At 45.5% G+C, this 20,135-nt stretch overlaps 1 protein-coding gene across 1 annotated transcript in view; it reads left to right on the forward strand.

Moving 5' to 3' along the window:
* The window catches only part of LOC309550365 (DNA (cytosine-5)-methyltransferase 3A-like), a gene marked incomplete at its 5' end in the record, with an annotated part of 96,203 nt that overhangs the window by 72,266 nt on the left and 3,802 nt on the right, over positions 1-20,135 (forward strand). Inside the window, one exon of the mRNA XM_082250761.1 lies at positions 15,122-15,240. Within this exon, the coding sequence (XP_082106887.1) occupies positions 15,122-15,240 (119 nt within the window). The remainder of the gene's footprint in view (positions 1-15,121; positions 15,241-20,135) is intronic.

A 20,135-nucleotide genomic window follows, 5' to 3' on the forward strand; every position in this document is an offset into this window, starting at 1 on the left:
ACGGTCAGGGGCGTTATATCTCCCTAACGGCACACTGGGTAAATGCAGTGGCGGATGGGCCTGAGGCGGATAGCAATTTGGCGCATGTCCTTCCACCACCGAGGATTGCAGGGCGCTTCAGTTTGCCTCCTGTTCCTAACTCCGCTTCCTCATCCTCTACCGCCTCCTCATCCGGACAGCGTAACACCTTCACCACCAACTTCAGCACGGCCAGGGGTAAACAACAGCTGGCAGTTTTACAACTTGCCTGTTTGGGGGACAAACCACACACCGCGCAGGAGTTGTGGAGGAGCATGGAACAGCAGACAAATGAGTGGTTGCTGCCAGCGAGCCTCAAGCCCGGCCTGGGCGAAATCTCATAGCAGCTCTGGGCCTAGCCGGTTTGACGCACATCCCTTGCCTGGCGCATGTGCTGAATTTGGTGGTGCAGAGGTTCCTTAAAAACTACCCCGATATGTCAGAGCTGCTGCAGAAAGTGCGGGTCGTTTGTGCGCACTTTCGGCGTTCTCACCCTGCTGCTGCTCGCCTGGCAGCACTGCAGCGTAACTTCGGCCTTCCCGCTCACCGCCTCATATGTGACGTGCCCACAAGGTGGAACTCCACCTTGCACATGCTGGAAAGACTGTGCGAGCAGCAGCAGGCCATAGTGGAGTTTCAGCTGCAGCACGCACGCGTGAGTCGCTCTGCGGAACAGCACCACTTCACCACCAATAACTGGGCCTCCATGCGAGACCTGTGTGCCTTGTTGCGCTGTTTTGAGTACTCCACCAACATGGCCAGTGGCAATGACGCCGTTCTCAGCTTAACTATCCCTCTTCTATGCCTCCTTGAAAAAACAATTCGGGCGATGATGTAAGAGGATGTGGCACAGGATGAGGAGGAGGAGGAGGATGAAGAGGTAACATTTCCAAGGCTTTCAGGGCAGTCATTCGCAAGGGGCTCCGAGGGTGGGTTCCTGCACACACAAACGCCAGGGACGCAATTGTCCAGCAGGGGCATAGTTCTGGAGGATGAGGAGGATGAGGAGGAGGAGGAGCTGGAGGAGGAGATGAAACCATGTTCACAGCAGGGTGGCACCCAGGCCAGCTCATGGCCATCACTGGTGCGTGGCTGGGGGGATACAGAGGACACGGACGATACACCTCCCACAGAGGACAGCCTTTCGTTGCCTCTGGGCAGCCTGGCACACATGAGCGATTACATGCTGCAGTGTCTCCTCAACGACCGCCGAGTTGCCCACATTCTAACTTGTGCTGATTACTGGGTGGCCACGCTGCTGGATCCCCGTTACAAGGACAACGTACCGTCCTTAATTCACTCACTGGAGCGCGATCGCAAGATGCGCGAGTACAAGCGCACGCTGGTAGACGCCATGCTGCTGGCATTCCCATCTGACAGCGGGGCCGCAGTGGAAGCACAAGGCAGAGGAGGAGGAGGAGGAGGTCGCCAACGCAACCAGGGCACCGCCAGCACCTCAGAAGGCAGGGTTAGCATGGCCGAAATGTGGAAAAGCTTTGTCAGCACGCCACAACAAACAGCAGCACCAGCAGCTCAGATGGAACGTCTTAGCAGGAGGCAGCATTTTACCAACATGGTGGAGCAGTATGTGTGCACACGCCTACATGTAGTGAATGAGGGGTCTGCCCCCTTCAACTTCTGGGTCTCCAAATTGGGCACATGGCCTGAGCTTGCCCTTTATGCCTTGGAGGTGCTGGCGTGCCCTGCAGCCAGTGTATTATCTGAACGGGTATTTAGCACGGCTGGGGGCGTTATAACAGACAAGCGCAGCCGCCTGTCCAGAGACAATGTGGACAAGCTCACGTTCATTAAAATGAACCAGGCATGGATCCCACGGGACTTTTCCGTACCTTATGCAGAATAGCAATGGATACCGACCTTACCCACCCATTGTTCCATTTTTGCTCTTTCTCACTCTTTTGGGGTGTACCCTCATTTAAAATTTGTGAAAAGAAGCAGTGTTGGCTACCTCGTCCTCCTCCTCAGGGCCAGATTAACGTAGGGGCTATTGGAGCTGCAGCTCCAGGCCCCTACCTTTTATATAGGCCCCGGGTTGGCCATATTCACTGTTACCGCTCTTCTGTCACTTGTAAACACAGAAGTCTGGCTTCTATGCTCGCTTCCCCAGGCAGCACCCTTAGAACCTCCCCACACAGCGCGAAGGCCGGACAAGGAGGGACAGTTGCCGATGCATGGATGTGTTTATGGGCTTCAGAGACAGCATCCCATGTTGAATTAGGCATGCATGGCTGCACCCTTCCTCCTCTGGGTGCATGGCAAGGCACGGCCCTTAAGGCCCTTCAAAATCCTCAGCACCAAGCCCATGATGCTCTTAATCCGGCCCTGGTCCTCCTCCACCGCCGCTTCCACCTACACCGCCCATAGGTGTGCGCAGCCTATTGCATTAAGGTGTGCACCCCAAAGTTGAAATACACATGCATGTGTTTGCCAGCAGGGAGAGTAATGTATCGGGGCCATGTACCTGTAGGCAAAGAGAAATAGAGCAGAGCAGGTCCGAGGGAGATCTTTCCCATCTCCTCACTGGCAATGCTATGTGCCCTAGGTGATTAGGGTGTGCCCAGGCACACCCGGCACACCCTGTGCGCATGCCTATGTCACCGCCACATCCACCACCACCTCAACCTCCCTCCTACTCCATATGGGCCTCGTCCTTCAGAGATGAAGAAGAACATTGTTTTATTTTTCTGTTTTTTTTTGTTGTTTTAAGTTATTTCCCTATCCACATTTGTTTGCAGAGCACTTGCCATGCTCTTAATTACGTTTTGCTGCCATTTGCAGCACTCTAGCCCTTTCCTTTGGTGTTTTAGAGCCATTTTAGTGCCTTAAAGTTCGGGTCCCCATTGACTTCAATGGGGTTCGGTGTCCGGGAAAAGTTCGGTAAAAGTCCGGGACACGGACCCGGACTTTTTTTTTAAAGTTCGGCCGAACCCGTCGAACACGGACATCTAGGTGTCCACTCAACCCTACATAGCATATCTTTGTTTCAGCAAGGCATTTGATACCGTACCACATAATGATTTAATACAAACATTGTACAAGCTAGGACTCAACCCTTGGGTGGTTCAGTGGCTATGCAGTTGGCGAAAGGATAGATACCAGAGTGTGATTGTAAATGGGGTTCACTCAGAAGAGAGGCCAGTCACTAGGGGTGTACAGAAAGGCTTTGTACCAAGTCCTCCTTTATTTATTTTCTTATGTAATTGATAGAGCTAAAGGTTTGCTGGGCAAAGTATGTCTTTTTGCTGATGATGATACAAAAGTTTATATTAGGGTTGATATCCCTGGAGTTGTCTGTAACATGGAACATGATTTGGCATTGCTGGAAGATTGGTTCAAGTGGAAACTGCAGTTCAATATTTGTAAATGTAAAATAATGCACCTAGGCAAAAAATAATCTATTGAGAGAGTACAACATGGGGGAGATACAGTGTCGGCCAGCGCTACAGAGGGAAAATATTTGGGGGTACTTTCAGGTGATTGCAAAATGAGCAAACCGTGTGAAGAGGCATTGGGAAAAGTGAAAAGGAATGCTAGGATGCATCACTAGAGGGGTCACCAGCAGGAGGAAGGAGGTCCTGATTCCTCTATATAGATATTTATATCTCTAGAGCTATCATCAGCAGGAGGAAGATGGTTCTGATTCATCTATATACTGTAGATCTTCATATCACTAGAGGGATCACCAGCATGAGTAAGGGGGTTCTGATTCCCCTATATAGATCTTAAGTTATCACCAGAGGGATCACCAGCAGGAGGAAGAAGGTCCTGATTCCTCTACATAGATCTTTCTATCACCAGAGAGATCATGAGCAGGAGGAAGAAGGTCCTGATTCCTATATATATATTGTATATATATATATATATATATATATATACATTGTTACATTTATACATATATATGTAACAATGCTTGTTGTAACTGAAATGTGCAGGTTTACTAATGCATTATCATAGTTAATCTATACTGCAAGAAGTTCCTTTTTTCTGCCACAAGATGGAGCTTTATGAACTTGGATTAATCATCAGTTAAGAGGATTGCATTTTGGGAGTTGTGGTTTCAGCCAGAAAGAACTCCAATGTTAAACCAACCCAAAAGGACTTCTAAGACCAGCATGCTTTTGGATGAGAGGGGTTATATAAATTAGAAAACCCGGGAAGCCAGAGGGAAGTCTGGGAAAGGAGACTGGTGTGTGAGGAAGTGCAGGCCCTGTCAGGGAGAGAGACAGGGAGGAAGATCAAGGAGAAGACAGTGCTTTACAGTAGAGACAGTGCCTGTCAGTTCTGGAGAACTGGTGAAGCTGCTGCCATCTGGCAAGACAAGTCTGCATCCATCTCACCTTGTGCAGGAGCCAGCGATCATCCTGAGGCCTAGTGCTGGAGACCCAGACCTGCTGATTTCTGCTGTGACGCTGCTGAGTCTATCCAAAGGCTGTTGCTGTATTGCAGCTGTACTGCTGCCTGAATCGTTTCATCTTAAAGGGGGCACCCGTTCATCCTCGAAGGAGACCTGCTGCTATAAATACAGTGCTGTTGATGAGTGGAATATTAATCCTTTGTGTCACACTGACTGACTCGGTAGTGAAATTCATTGTAAGACAAACCGCACTATCGCACTTAAAGGCACCACCAACTGTCCTTTGGTGTTCTGCAACAATCCTCCTGTTTAACATTTTAACCCTGAACATCCGAGAAACATCTCATAATATACTCCTGATAATTAACTCCTTGCTGTACACTTTGCCACTCAGTGCCCTTGGGAACTCAGTGTTCTACAACCATTTCTTTATTACAGAAAACATTTTCTTTATTTCTTAAACTTATTCAAGAGCTCCAACATGACTGGCCTGAAGATTTACTTTTAAGACTGCATTAGAGCGCTTGTTATTCTGTTTAGTCAAGAGTTTATAGTTATTTTACTGTCATTGCAAGTAGCTCAGGCCCTAGCCTCCTCACTGTAAGTGACTCTAGGCGACTTAGTCATTGTTCTGTTGATACCAAATTCACCGTTGCCTTATGTTGTTCATTTCCAATGGGGAAAGCTACAGTTTTTGCAACTTTATCAAAACCTAAGGAGGCACTCCTACTGCATTGATTGATATTTGAAACTGTGTATTCTAAAACGTGTACTACATTGTGATTTCCTGTTATTTGTGATTACTCATATTCCTAATATAATTTGCTATCATACTCCAAGGTCTCGAGTCTCATTTCAGGTTGACCCTGAGGCATTTATCAAACCTTGTCAATTTGTGTCTGTTGACGGGTATTCCCAAGGTGTCAGAGGTACAGAGGTCTTTGTAGAGGTCAAGGTAAGAACAGAGGACCCAATTCAAGCCGCGCTTCTGCGGGGGTAGAGCTACATGTGGGGGCTCATCCACGATATCCTCTGTTCCGTCAGTTAGACCCAAAGACAAGGAGCCAAAGACGATAAACATGGATGCTGCTGCTACAGCTTGGTGGTGCGAGGAGGAAAATGGGCACCTGGAGCTAAGTGGTGGCAGAGATCCCCAGGACTGCATGGATGGAAGTGCAGATCCAACAAACGGTGGAGCCCCTGGGAGGAAGGTGTCGGTATTGGATCCGAAGATAAGTCAGGACACTTCCCACACTCTAGTGTTATTGAAATGGAGGAGGGGAATCCCTGCCTGCTTTCAAGAGACTAACATCCAACTAACTGATGGCATTGAAGCTTGTTTAATCCAGTTGGGAGGGTCAGAAGTAAGTCAAGAAGGCCTAAGTCAAGAAGGCCTAAGTCAAGAAGGCTCAAGTCACACCATCCCAATTGATACAATGCCAACGTCTAAGACCTCAGTTACTCTGGGTGCAGAGTTTTCACTGGTCTGGGAAATTTCATGACTAAGTTTCATGACTAAGTGTAATCAGACCAAGGTCATCCACTCCGGGGCTGGTTGCACAAAGCTGAGACTATTTTGGGGCACAGCCAGTGCCAAAATGGTAGGAAGAGTATGAGACCAGGATGGAGCAGCCCCTGCAGGCCCTTGAGGAATGGGATTTTCCTGAAGCCCAGAAGAAACAGCGGATCACTGAGAGAGAACTGCTGCTGAGGACATTAGAAATCTTTAATTCAGCCAAAAGATCTACACAGCCTATGGCTATCGTATTATTTTGCAAGAAGAGTTTGGTCGAACAGAATAGGCTTCTGATCTGATTTATCAATTCAAGCACACTTTTCAACACCAAGGTGAACTTTTGTCCAAGTACATCAGAAGGCTAAACAAGATATTGTATCAAATTGTGTTAAGGAAGGGGATGGAATCTACAGCTCTAGACCAAGATAGAATAAAACAGATCCTCAGAGGTGCCCTGCACTCCACTCCAGTATGGATTCAGTTAAAAACCTTTGAGCGAGGTCAGTCCTTGACCTACCCAGAGCTTATTAGGATTGTGCGGGAAGAGGAAGCACTGTTGTAAAAGAAAGACCCGAGCTCCTGCATTAGAACAAAACAAACACCCAGGAAGGAGAAAGATCTTACATGCTCTACCCAAGCAGGAGGGGGCCCTCCGGAGGATGGGGATGAGACAGATGCTGGGCAGTCCAAGAGAAATACAGTCCAAACCTCATCCACTACACCAATGCCTGATATTTTAGCTCAAGTAATGCAGGCACAGCTTGAGATGCACAAAACCGTTATGCAGGTAGTGGAGACCCAAGCCAACTTGCAGAAATCTCTCTCAGATGTCCAACAGGCAATGGTGGATTTGGCCGCAGGAGAGAAAGTATCTGAAGAACTTAGGCCTATTTCCATTTCAACCTCATCTAGGATGAGATGCTATGGATGTGGGGAAGTGGGCCACTTCAAAGCACAATGTCCCAATGGCGAGAATGTGGCCGACTTTACAGCAGAAGTTGTGAAAGTGTTAAAGAAGCTGTTCCTCAGGAAGCAGGAGGGAAACTTCAGGGGGGCCTCGGTGAAGGAGTGAACTGAGGACCCACAGCCTGAAAGCTCCATGACTAGAGAAACTCAAACGAAGCTGGAGTTTGAGAAGTCGGTCCCAGACTGCCAGCCGGGGATGCAGCCAAATTCTTACAAAATGCCCTCAGGTGAACAGACAAGGGAGGTCGATGCACACCATTCTGCCGGGTACAAGAAAAGGCCTCAGCAGAGACAAATAGGAAGCAAGTAAAATAGTAAAATGTGCGGGTTCAGACTACAGAGCCCATCTCCATCAAACTGCCCGAACAATTTGTGGGCCCCTCGCCAGGAATCTTATTCAAGTTGAAGGAATATATACAAAAGCTTTGTTATATAGAGGTGCCCAAGTGACACTGCTGTATTGAAACTTTTATGATAAATGCCAGAAGCACATACCACTCCAAAAGCTAGAACTAGAGATTTGGGGAATTGGGACCAATAAATTTCCTTTATTAAAGATACATCCCCATGAAGCTGACCTTCAGCTCTCCAGTGATGGAGAAATCGGAGACCTTTCACACTCTCGCAATTGTGTCCCCCCCCCGGTCTGTACAGAGTTCCCTACTAATAGGGAGGAATTCTGATCTGGTATGGAGGATTCTTATTCTTATAGCCATGAAGAAAGATGTGCAAGTTGAGAGCATTCATCCTCAGTTGCAACAAGTCTATCGGCGTGTTCTGCGAGAGCACAAGACCCCTGATGTGGAAGTTGGGAAGGTGTGGAAGCTCGGCTCTGAAAAGAGAGTATTGCAACCTGGTGAAATCACCTGTTTGAGAGCCACTGTCAAGCTGACCTGGGATCCGCCTGGGCCCTTCGTTGTCCTTGAAACCGATTCTCAGGGAGAAGATGCTGGGGTTGAGGTGATCCCCGAAATGATCTCGACCAAGGCTCTGAATCGAAGTTGTAGGAGGATACCTGTCAGCGTGAAAAATATCACTGAATCCCCAATCAGACTGAAATCCTGGATACTACTCGGGCAGGGGAATGCAGTTGGTATAGTGGGGGGGAGACAAGAGAAGTGGGTGAAGATTAATTTTACCCTTATGACTCCCCACAGGATGGAAGGAGAGGGTTAATGAGAGACTCTCTCAATGGAAGAAGCTTTCTTCAAAGAGTGACTATAATGTGGGCTGTGCTAAGAGCGCTCAACATAGAATTCGACTCAGCGAAGGTAAACCCTTCAGGGAGAGAGCCTGAAGAATTCCTTTGAGTGACTCGGAGGATCTTCGAGAACACCTGGCCAAGTTGAAGCGGACAGGTATTATTAGAGAGTATCGGAGTCCCTATGCCTCCCCTATAGTTTTAGTGAGGAAGGAAAATGGAACCCTCCGCATGTGTATTGATTATCGTACCCTCAATCGGAGGATGATCCCAGATCAATACACCACTCCACGAATTGAAGATGCCCTTCAATGTCTGTCAGGAGCTAAATGGTTCCTGTGTGCTAGACCTAAAGAGTGGGTATTACCAAATATCCACGCACGCCAAAGATCGGGAAAAGACCGCCTTCATTTGCCCTGTGGGGTTTTCAAATTTAATAGGTTTGCAAATTTAATTGCTACAGGGCCAGTCAGGAGCTCCAGCCATCTTCCAGCGTTTGATGGAGTATACAGTGGGAGACATGAACTTGATCGAGGTTTTAGTGTACTTAGACAATATCATCATATTTGGGAGAAGTCTAGAAGAACATGAAGAGAGACTTAAAGGAACGAGGAGGTGTTGTGGAGGCTGCTTGAGGAGTTGAAATTGTCCCTTGAAAAATGCCAGTTTTACCAATCCTCTGTCACGTACTTGGGACATGTCGTCTCCACTGAAGGAGTCACAACCGACCCCAAGAAGGTTGAGGCTGTTGCCACTTGGCCTAGACCCAGGAATGTTACTGAACTGAGATCCTTCCTGGGGTTTTGTTCCTACTATCGAAGATTCATAAAGGGATTCGCTAAAGTCACTTCTCCTCTCATCGAATTACTGAAGTCCAACGAGGGAGACACAGAGATGCCCAACTCAGTGAAACCCAACAAGGGTCCCCATAGGCCTCAGGGACCCATCTGTGACCAATGGACAAATCATTGTGAGTGTGCATTTAAACAGCTGAAAGAGTGTTTAACCAACACACCAGTGTTAGCATATGCCGACCCCTCAATGCCCTATGAACTACATGTAGACGCCAGCAGAGATGGGCTAGGAGGAGTATTATACCAAGAGTATGGTGGGCACCTATGACCTATCGCTTTTGTGAGTAGAAGTCTAACTCCAGCTGAAGGGAATTATCCTACCCACAAATTCGAGTTTCTGGCTTTGAAGTGGGCTGTGGTAGATAAGCTGAAAGACTATCTTTATGGAACAGAATTCGTGGTGAGGACTGACAACAACTCGCTGACCTATGTTCTCACCACTGCAAGGTTGGATGTTACTGGACATCGATGGCGGGCTGCCCTATCTGGATTTCGATTCAGCCTGAAGTACCGCCCAGGGGGTGACAATAAAGACATGGATGCTCTCTCCAAGAGACATTATTGTACTGAGGAAGCTGAGCAAGAGTGGACCCAGCTCTCCCCTGAAGAGGTGCAGGCTTTAGGTCAGGGCACTGAGCATCAAGCAAGGGGGGCAGTGGGTGCCGAAGTAGTTGGAGCTGCAGTCACTGGGGTACCCCAGTATTACTGTAATCTCTCACAGATTGTCAGTGAAGGCCTGCCAAGATTATCAAAGAGGGATCTGCAGGAGGAGCAGAGGAACGACCCATTCTGTGGTTTAACTAAGAAGGCATTAGAAGCTGATAATGCAGACATCCTCTTGACAAATGGCACGGTTGCATGGATAGTCTGGAAAGAATGGGATCGGTTGCAGTTGAAGGATGCGGTGGTCTACTGAAGGGGCTCATAAGACCCCCTTATGACTGGTGTTCCTACCAGAAAAGTACAGAGAGCTAGTATTAAGATCGCTGCATAATGAGCATGGCCATTTAGGCCTGGAATGTACTTTCAAATTTGGAATCATCAGATGTATTGAGAAAGAGAAACAAGAGAAACTTTCACCTCAAGACTTGCAACCAGGGGACCGAGTGTTATTGAAGAATTTAGGAGTCCCGGGAAAACGCAAGCTAGCTGATAAATGGAAATCTCAGCCTTTCATAGTTTGTAAACAACTGCAGGGATTGCCAGTCTATAAAATCAGGCCAGAAGGGAAGGCAGGGCCTAAAAAACGTGGCACTTAAACCACTTGCTACCCATCACAGAGGCGGTTTGAGTCCCTTCTCTCCACCAATTCACTCCTACACGAGACAGCAGTAGGTCTCAGCCTCAAAGCCCACCCCAGGGTTCCACTTTACAAAGTGATGAAGAAGAGAGCGAAGATGAAGACGAAATGGACTTTGAATGGCCACAGTTCTCTCTTCCCACCAGAGTGGATGCACCTGATTCAAATAATGACTCAATGACTGTTGATCCAGAACCAATGATGGATGTACCCAATTCAAATAGTGACTCAGAGACTGTAAACCTAGAATCTCCTAAATCTATGTCACCTTCTGAAATTAGAGAGGAACCTGATGAGCTACAGATTCCTGAGGCAATAGAAACTGAGCCCTCTCTTACTGATGAAGAAGATGAAAGTGAGCCCTCACAGTCCCCAGAGCCAAAAGAAAAATGGTCCATCAGGCCACCAAAGAGACTAACGTATGATGTGCTGGGCGAGAAAGCTATTCATTCAAGTCAACGGACTCTTGATGGGCCAGTCCCCTGCACTGCTAATTGTGTGAAGAGCAAACTTACCCCACCCTCTGACACCTCTGGGTGGGTCACCTCTGAATCAATAAGCTGTTCATACTTGCCTGTATGTTGTTTTTTTTTTAACAGTGTTGGTTTAAAAACAAATTATAGCACTTTGGGGACCAAAGAGATTTAGTGGGGGGAGTATGTAACAATGCTCATTGTAACTGAAATGTGCAGGTTTACTAATGCATTATTATAGTTAATCTCTACGGCATCAAGTTCCTTTTTTCTGGCACAAAATGGAGCTTTATGAACTTGGACTAATCATCAGTTAAGAGGATTGCATACAAAGGTGAAAAATATCCACACAAATGTATAGGTCAAGGCAGCTAGCAAAAGGAAAATACAGTCCTCAAAGCATAAAGAATAAAATTGCAGTGCCTAATAAAAACTCAACCAGTCCAAAGTAGAACTCAACTCTGCAATGTATGCGGTAGCAGCTTCTTCCAGTGAAAATAAAGGTGATGGATAATTCTTGGTCACTCACTCATAGGTAAATCATGTAAAAAAAGACAACAGAAAAACAACATAGTGTAACTCTGTTAAGTGAGAGTAAAGGAAGGGGGAGGGTTTTCACCAATGAGGGAAGAATCAAAGTTGAAATAGTGATCTTCCTGCACCCCCTATGTCAGTTGCACTCACCAACTCTGGATAGAAAACTTGAATTTAGGGGATCAGGTGCATAACATCTCCCTCCAGTAAACTCTCAGCAGGGAAGCAGCTCAGTGTCAGTGTGCAGGCAGCTTAGCAGGGAGTAAAGCCAGATCGCTGTGTATACACTCTCTACCACGGTCATTAGCCAGACATCCACCAGCTCCAGGCATTCCCAGGCATAGTAAAGAGGGACCAAGGGTTAAAATCCAATCATTACTTTATTTCTGTGATGTAAAAATTAAGTGAAACAAACACATCCGAGTCATGCTGCTGTTCAGGCACTCCAACAGCATGACTTACAGGCAGAACACGCCCAGAAACGCCCAACGTATTTCTGACCAATCGTCGATCATCAAGGGACATTACATCATCTGTGTAGTACAGCCCTTTTATGTTCACTCTGAAGCTGCATCTTTTTGGAGCCTGGTGACGGTTGCTACAGAGGGAGGGAGGGACAGTTTGCTACAGAGGGAGGCTCTGTAGCCCAAACCCGCACCATTTTCTTGTGGAGCATAGCAGTGGTATACAGGCTCATGGTATACAGAGGTTTTGATTCCCCTATATAGATCTTTAGTTATCACTAGAGGGATCACCAGCAGATCCTTCTATCACCAGAGACATCACTTGCAGGAGGAAGAAGGTCATGATATGTAGCAATGCTCATTGTAACTGAAATGTGCAGGTTTACTAATGCATTATCATAGTTAATCTTTACTGCAAGAAGTACTTTTTTTCTGCCACAAGATGGAGCTTTATGAACTTTGATTAATCATCAGTTAAGAGGATTGCATTTTGGGAATTGTGGTTCCAGCCAGAAAGAACTCCAATGTTAAACCAACCCAAAAGGACTTCTAATACCAGCCTGATTTTGGATGGGAGGGGTTATATAAATTAGAAAAGCCAGAGGGAAGTCTGGGAAAGGAGACTAGTGTGTGAGGAAGTGCAGGCCCTGTCAGGGAGAGAGACAGGGAGGAAGATCAAGGAGAAGACAGTGCTTTACAGTAGAGACAGTGCCTGTCAGTTCTGGAGAACTGGTGAAGCTGCTGCCATCTGGCAAGACAAGTCTGCATCCATCTCACCTTGTGCAGAAGCCAGCGATCATCCTGAGGCCTAGTGCTGGAGACCCAGACCTGCTGATTTCTGCTGTGATGCTGCTTAGTCTATCTAAAGGCTGTTGCTGTATCGCAGAGGGACTGCTGCCTGAATACTGCAGAGGTACACCTGGAATCGTTTCATCTTAAAGAAGGCCCCCGTTCATCCTCGAAGGAGACCTGCTGCTACAAATACAGTGCTGTTGATGAGTGGAATATTAATCGCTTGTGTCACACTGACTGACTCTGTAGTGAAATTCACTGTAAGACAAACCGCACTATCGCTCTTAAAGGCACCACCAACTATCCTTTGGTGTTCTGTAACAATCCTTCTGTTTAGAATTTCAACCCTGAACATCTGAGATACATCTCATAATATACTCCTGATAATTAACTCCTTGCTGTACACTTTGCCACTCAGTGCCCTTGGGAACCCAGTGTTCTACAACCATTTCTTTATTACAGAAAACATTTTCTTTATTTCTTAAACTTTTTCAAGAGCTCCAACGTGGCTGACCGAAGATTTACTTTGAAATGATTTGCATTCCCTTTTAGAGTCTCCACACAAAATAGGTACTCCCATTAAAAGACAGATCCCCAGGGTACCCTCCACAGGACTACTGAGGTCTAGTGTAGCGGTGATACTTCCTATTTCATAACGTGGTATGCAGGTGGAACGCACGCCGCTCCGGAAGTGCGGACTGGCGGTGTTCGTATACAACTAGGTGACTTTTAGTGGGTGCCGCTTGGAGGCACACACAAATGTGAGTTTTATAACCTATATTTTTGTAACAGAATATTTTAAATAAAATGTATTGCACAGTTATTCGCTATATATTTTTTATTCTGGGAATCTGTACTGATGATACTGAGCCTGGTCTGACACTAAGGAAATCCATTTAAACCTGCTAAGGCAAAGGAGGCCTAGTGATATCTAGCTATCTATATTGATGGTTGTGGATTTAAGCGGAGTCAATCTTGGATTAAAGGAGTTCCATAAAAGCGGTAAAGATCCTGGTGGTCCAAAGAAATCTGGTGAGTGACCCCCTTATCTAAGGTGGAGGAGCACTAACAAGGAGCACCGTTTAAGAAGAATATTGAGCACTTATATGCACGTGATGTTTTGTTTTTGAAGAAATGCTATTATGGACAGTTTTTGATTTTATTGTATTTGATTAAGGGAATGATTTTTTTTTTTATAAACATAGCACTCTAAAAGATAATGTAATTAAATACTAAAACCAAAGTGTCCAGCACAAATCACATTCAGCAGCGCTCAATATGTATTTAGCATATTCAGATCATGAAGTCCTCATATAAGAGTATTATACCGCCAAACAGTCTTTGTTCAAGGCAAAAACCAGATATTCCATAGATAATAGGTGTTCCCGGTGCTCAGTATAAATAATCCGGCATTAACCTTCACCACACCATCAGTGACCCCTTAAGAGTGGGCACTCACCAGAAATAACATGGTAATACTCCTGTAAGCATTGGTTGCTTGAACCCTTGACACTCCGGACCACCTCTGCTTCCACCAGAAGACCTCCGCTCTCAAGTATCAGACAGGGATCAGACCATACCCAAAAAAAATGGAAAATAGGAGGCACAATAGTGTGATACCATTTCAAAACTTTTATTTTGTTACCACACTTCAAAATAAACCCCCCCACATCCAATGTGCTTACATCAAGATAGAATTTTTCAAGCATATAAGTGATAATCACGATGTGATGGCCAGCTCACCGTTGCTGCATAGATTCAACCCGCCTAATCCATGGGTGAGATCCGGAATCCAGCCAAAACCTCGGTGACCATCAGGGAGACAGCGTGCCTGTGTTCTGACGCGTTTCGCCGTGTGCGACTTCTACTGAGGACTTCAAGGATGTGGGGGGTTTTATTTTGAAGTGTGGTAACAAAATAAAAGTTTTGAAATGGTATCACACTATTGTGCCTCCTATTTTCCAATTTTTTGGGGTATGGTCTGATCCCTGTCTGATACTTGAGAGCGGAGGTCTTCTGGTGGAAGCAGAGGTGGTCCGGAGTGTCAAGGGTTCAAGCAACCAATGCTTACAGGAGTATTACCATGTTATTTCTGGTGAGTGCCCACTCTTAAGGGGTCACTGATGGTGTGGTGAAGGTTAATGCCGGATTATTTATACTGAGCACCGGGAACACCTATTATCTATGGAATATCTGTTTTTTGCCTTGAAAAAAGACTGTTTGGCGGTATAATACTCTTATATGAGGACTTCATGATCTGAATATGCTAAATACATATTGAGCGCTGCTGAATGTGATTTGTGCTGGACATTTTGGTTTTAGTATTTAATTACATTATCTTTTAGACTGTTTTATTATCACAGCAGCTGCGATCAGCAAAATTTGTTTTTCAACCACTTTTTATTTCATAAACATAGCACTGTTTAAGTATACATATGCACATGTAGGGTTTAATATGGACATGTTTTGATATTTTAGGTAGCGCCTCAAATTTAATCTATTTACACTTTTTTGGCACTTTCCAAAAATGATGGCAGCTGCACTAGAAATTAGTATTTAGTTTTGTAGGAGGCGCCATTTTCCATTATTATTCATTGATTAATAATATAAATATATGCTTTTCACCAGATGCAGAAGATTCATACCATAACAACAAACCCCTACTCTATGAGACAGGGGAAGGAGCACAAGTATCCAGTCACCATGAGCCAGATGGAAGATGTCCTGTGGTGTACAGAGGTGGAGAGGTGAGACCAAAGGCTGAGAAAGTGAACATGTCATACCTGGGATTTGTGGGCGGCAAATGCTGTCTCCTTTTAAAAATAAAATTTCATTGTTTTTAAGGGGCACATTAATTAGTTAATCTGAGACAATTAAGTTATTCTGCCACTTACAGTAGTATTTGGACACTTGCAAACACAAAAAGCCATTGGTCAGCCAGGTATAGCCACTCCCACTTCTATTCCGCTTTAGTTTTTTTTGCTAGTGTCTGAAGAGCATTTTTATATTTTCTCTGTTGAGAAAAGTATAACCCTTTTTTACTAGCCATTTCATTTTCATTAATATATTTTTATCAAGATGTTTTTTCTTCAATCAAGATTTAATCTTCATGCTGCTGAGCTTGGCTTGGAAGCTGTACCCAGACCCTGCTGGACCGAAGAATGCAGGGCCTGCCTGAAATGTGTCCTTTGGCCACTGGGCTCTGCCAGTGGTGCTTCCCAGACCTTCTGGTACTGTGTTAGCTGCATAGCGCTTTCCACATTCATAACTGTGGTGCAGCCTCTGGTGTGACCCAGTCTTTGAGAACTTTAACTAAAGATATAATTTTAACTGAGCAGCAGGAGTTACTGTGATATTAGTAATGTTGGATTCCACATTTATGTAGTGCTACTGCCAGGGGAGCTACTGGATTTGTTTGGGTCATCCTGACCTGCTCCAGTGATGACTCACTCTGTACCTGGACCTGAGTGACATGGACACACCTGGAAACTACTTAAATTGCCTCTATTGAGGGTTTAAAAAGCTGCAAGAGAAAATTGGTTAAGCAGATAAGAAAACAAATTTACATAGGAATACCATACCACTAAACCCAGTCCGAAATAGACTTTGAGATATAAAGGCCCGCAGTGCCGACACCACTGATTATGTTTACATTAGATGAAGTCCTGCTGGCACTGGGGCCCTGAGTGTTCCGTTGGAGCACTCAAAGTTAGAGAAATATTTGTACGTAAAATTAAGGATGTGCCAAAGAGAGCAGTTAACGGAGAAGGTTTAGGTAGAGCCAAGAGGCTACTTATCAACTTGTCATTACAGGTTTTTGGAGGTCCCCCAGTAACCAATGAAAAAGTCTTCCCTCTCAATCTGGCATTCAGCAGCTGTAACAGGCGGTACTCTTTCTGAAAAGTTACTGGATCATCTACAGCACATATGTAAAACACAAGGCCCGCGGGCCGAATCCGGCCCTCTAGGCCATTTCATGTGGCCCTCGCACCTCTCCCAGAGCTGCAGTAGAACTCCACCGCTCTTTTGGGCCTCTCCAGACCCTGCACTTTCTGCTTCCCAGCTCTGCCCCCAGGGTCTTCCCAGCAGCGACACAAGGTAAGGGGGTGCACTTTGTTGTAAGGGAGAGTGGGGTGGTACTCTTGACATCTGATGTAAGGGGGTTGGGATACTCTAGACATCTAGTATTACAGATCCAACCGGCCCTTTGAGGGCAATCATAATGCTGATGCGGCCCTCAATGAAGTTGAGTTTGACACCCCTGATCTACAGTCTCACACAGAAACACAACTGCCATTCCTTTCACCCGGATCAGCTGCAGTCTCTCACCTGGACTGCAGTTTGGAGCAACAACAGATCACAGCAACAAAGTAACCACTCTATGCAGTACAGGAATCGTCTCTCTGGGCTTTCCAGCACTCAGCTCAGATTGCTGCACAGCGCATGGTTGGTATCTCTCCCCCAGCAGCACACGTGCTTCTCCTGGCAGTTCTCTCCAGTAAAACGGCAACTGTCTTTGCATCGGGGTCTACCAGCAGTCCTGACTAGCCCTGAGCCCTGTAGACAGGCTTCCAACAACAAGGGCCTTCAGCAGCAGCCTTCTGCACATGGCCCTGGGCTCACTAAAACACAGCCCAGGCCACAGTACTATCCTAGCTTCAGCAGCACCTCTGAACCCCTGAGCCCTTTGCAAACAGTCTCCCGACTGTGGTCTGTGGGCAAACTTCCACTGAGCCCTATCCCCAGGCTCTCTGCAGCACTCATTCAACATACAGTTGCCTTAGCCCTGCCCCAGGGCTCCAGACAATGTAACCTTCTGGGCACAGCAACCTTTTCTTTTTTCAGTGTAAGGTGATTTCTTTCTGAAATTGCTCCTATCTGCGAGAGAAGCAATTCAGATCCCAATCACAAGAGGAACAGACCTGCTGCATTGAGTCTCTTCAGTTTATGATCTACTAACAGTTGTAGAACAGCCTGCAGAGCCCTAATAAGGGGTCTGACCTCTGATAACATTGATTGTTGTGGTTGTTGAGTTTACTCATTTCTTTTGCTTAGCTCTTTCAATTGTGGTCCCCTTTTCCACTTTGTCTAGGGAACAGTTCTCTATAGTTATGCTAGATTTTATGAGCCACCTTGCTAATAAGATAGCTGACACTGTAGGGGCTGTAAGTGTAGTTCTGCACCAACTTCTACAGAAGTCTCTATTATTCTAACATACAGAATTCTTTAACGTGCAGGATTCTCTAACATTCCTGGAGCTGTGGGGGCCTCTGTAGTCTTTATTCCCGAGGAGCCCCAGACTTCTGAAATAGCCCCCAGTTTAAAGGACTCACATACAAAATAAGCAGCCTTGTAGTCTTCTACAAGTGCTGTTACCTGTCTGTAAACCCTGAAAGGGACCAAGACTGTCAAAACTTTCCTAGTAAACTCCTCCCAAACAATTTTTAGACCAATATCTTTCTGATAAAGATTTTCTTAAAAAGTGTGCTTTTCCCATTGTGGATCTGACATTACCCCATTTAACAAAACACTGACTGTACCTAATGAGGGTTCAAAATTGTTTGGAGATCCTGCTGATAAAATTTTAAAACCCTTTACAAATTTCTGTTTTCACTAGCCGGTCCTGCTATGCAACTTTCTATAGTTGCAATGTTGGTCTGTCAGGGGAGTAGACTGATGTTGAAGGATCCAGCTTCAGTCCCTACTGGCTCTTTAGTTGCCAAACGCTTAGAGCTTTTGCCTTCAGCCCAACATTATTGTGTTGACGATCTAGCTGAGGTTATCCATCTTATCTCCTAAATGAGTCTCCTGCCTATCGACATATGGAGATCTCTTTATCTATAATGTTCTCGTTAGCTAAAATGTTGACCTGTGGAAAAGCAATGTAAAAAAACACTTGTTGTGCTTTCCCTTTGATGTAAAGCAGGCATGTCCAACCTGCGGCCCGTAACCACAGGCAATGCGGCCCACTGCCCCCTGACAATTTCTTTTCTTTTTCGCTGGGGAGGAAGGAAGTCGAATCGGGGGCACGGTCACAGAGGTTTCCAACTAACTGTAGGCAGAGGCTGCCTCGGAGGGGATCATCCACTAGTTGTGTTAAATTAGTGCTGGGGGGGGGGGGGGCGTGGCAGCGCGCGAAGGGCATAGCAGCGTTTTATTACTTATATACCTTAACTATAGTATATATTTATTTTATATGCGGCCCAAGAAAATTTCTCTACACTCAATGTGGCCCAGAGAAGCCAAAAGGTTGGACACCCATGATGTAAAGCATCTTTTTGGTGCTTCGCTGAATAATTTCATGAAGGACATCACTAGTGGTAAGAGTACCCATTTACCCCAGCAGAAGAAGCCTAAGCTTTAGTCTGCCAAATCTTTTTCTGCCTTTGAATCCCATAAAAGAGTTCCTTCGTTTTCTCTCAGGCTTCTCACTCCAAAGCCATGCCTAAGGGAGGAGCAAACTACCACTGTAAGCCTTGGACTTCTAAATCCACCAAGCCTGCAGACAAGTTCCCTTCATCGTGAAGGAAGGCCCCCACTTTACAAAGTAGGAGGATGTCTGTTGGTCTTTGTGGATACCTGGTCAATAAGCATGTTGGGTGTCTGGGTAAGAGATGTGGTTTCAAGACTACAAGCTACAGTTCCATTCTCTGCTTCACTCCGCTTTATCTTTTCCAACCTTCCTGTGTCTTTGCAAAGCTTAGCAGATCTTCATTCTACACTTACAATTTGAACCAATAAATTGATGCAATTTTACAATTGGTGGGGAGGTTGCTCCAACCTTTTCACTGGTCTTTAAGGCCTTATCTGTCTTCACTCAAGTTCAAACTGTCTGTAAGAAATCCACCTAGTTATACCCTACCCCCATCAGGAAGACTTCCTAGCCCAGTGGAAATAAAGGATGCATATTTGCATGTGTTTATTCCTACCTTAATGTTATTTACCCTACTGATAGCATTCCTACACTCCTATCATGGGACACCTTGACCCTTCTGTTGAGAGAACAGTCAGCTCAAATTTTGTTCATTAATGTGATGTAGATAGCCAGGGCCCAAAAAAGGTTTGCTTCGGAACCTTCAGAAGTCAGAACTGGAACCAACACATTGCTTGGAATATCTGGGTCTAGTTTTAGACACAGCCAAGCCAGCTAAAGCAAAACTTCTGACTCTCTGCTCCCAGAATCCGACTCTACAATCCAGGAGCCATCCAACTTTGCACTAATGCATTAACATTCTGGGCATTTAGGTAATTTTTTAAGGCAGTTTAATTTGCTCAGTTCCACTCAAGGCCCCTCCAACATTCTGTTTGTGTGGGAAAAGAAGGTGCAATCTTCAAACAAATACAAACCCGATTCCAAAAAAGTTGGGACACTGTACAAGTTGTGAATAAAAACAGAATGCAATGATGTGGAAGTTTCAAATTTCAATATTTTATTCAGAATACAACATAGATGAAATATCAAATGTTTAAACTGAGAAAATTTATAATTTTAATGGAAAAATACGTTGATTTTAAATTTCATGGCATCAACACATCTCAAAAAAGTTGGGGCAAGGCCATGTTTACCACTGTGTGGCATCCCCTCTTCTTTTTATAACAGTCTGCAAACGTCTGGGGACTGAGGAGACAAGTATACCCCAGG

This window comes from Pelophylax lessonae (assembly GCF_965119305.1).
Source record: "Pelophylax lessonae genome assembly, chromosome: 3".
NCBI classification, from domain to species: domain Eukaryota; kingdom Metazoa; phylum Chordata; class Amphibia; order Anura; family Ranidae; genus Pelophylax; species Pelophylax lessonae.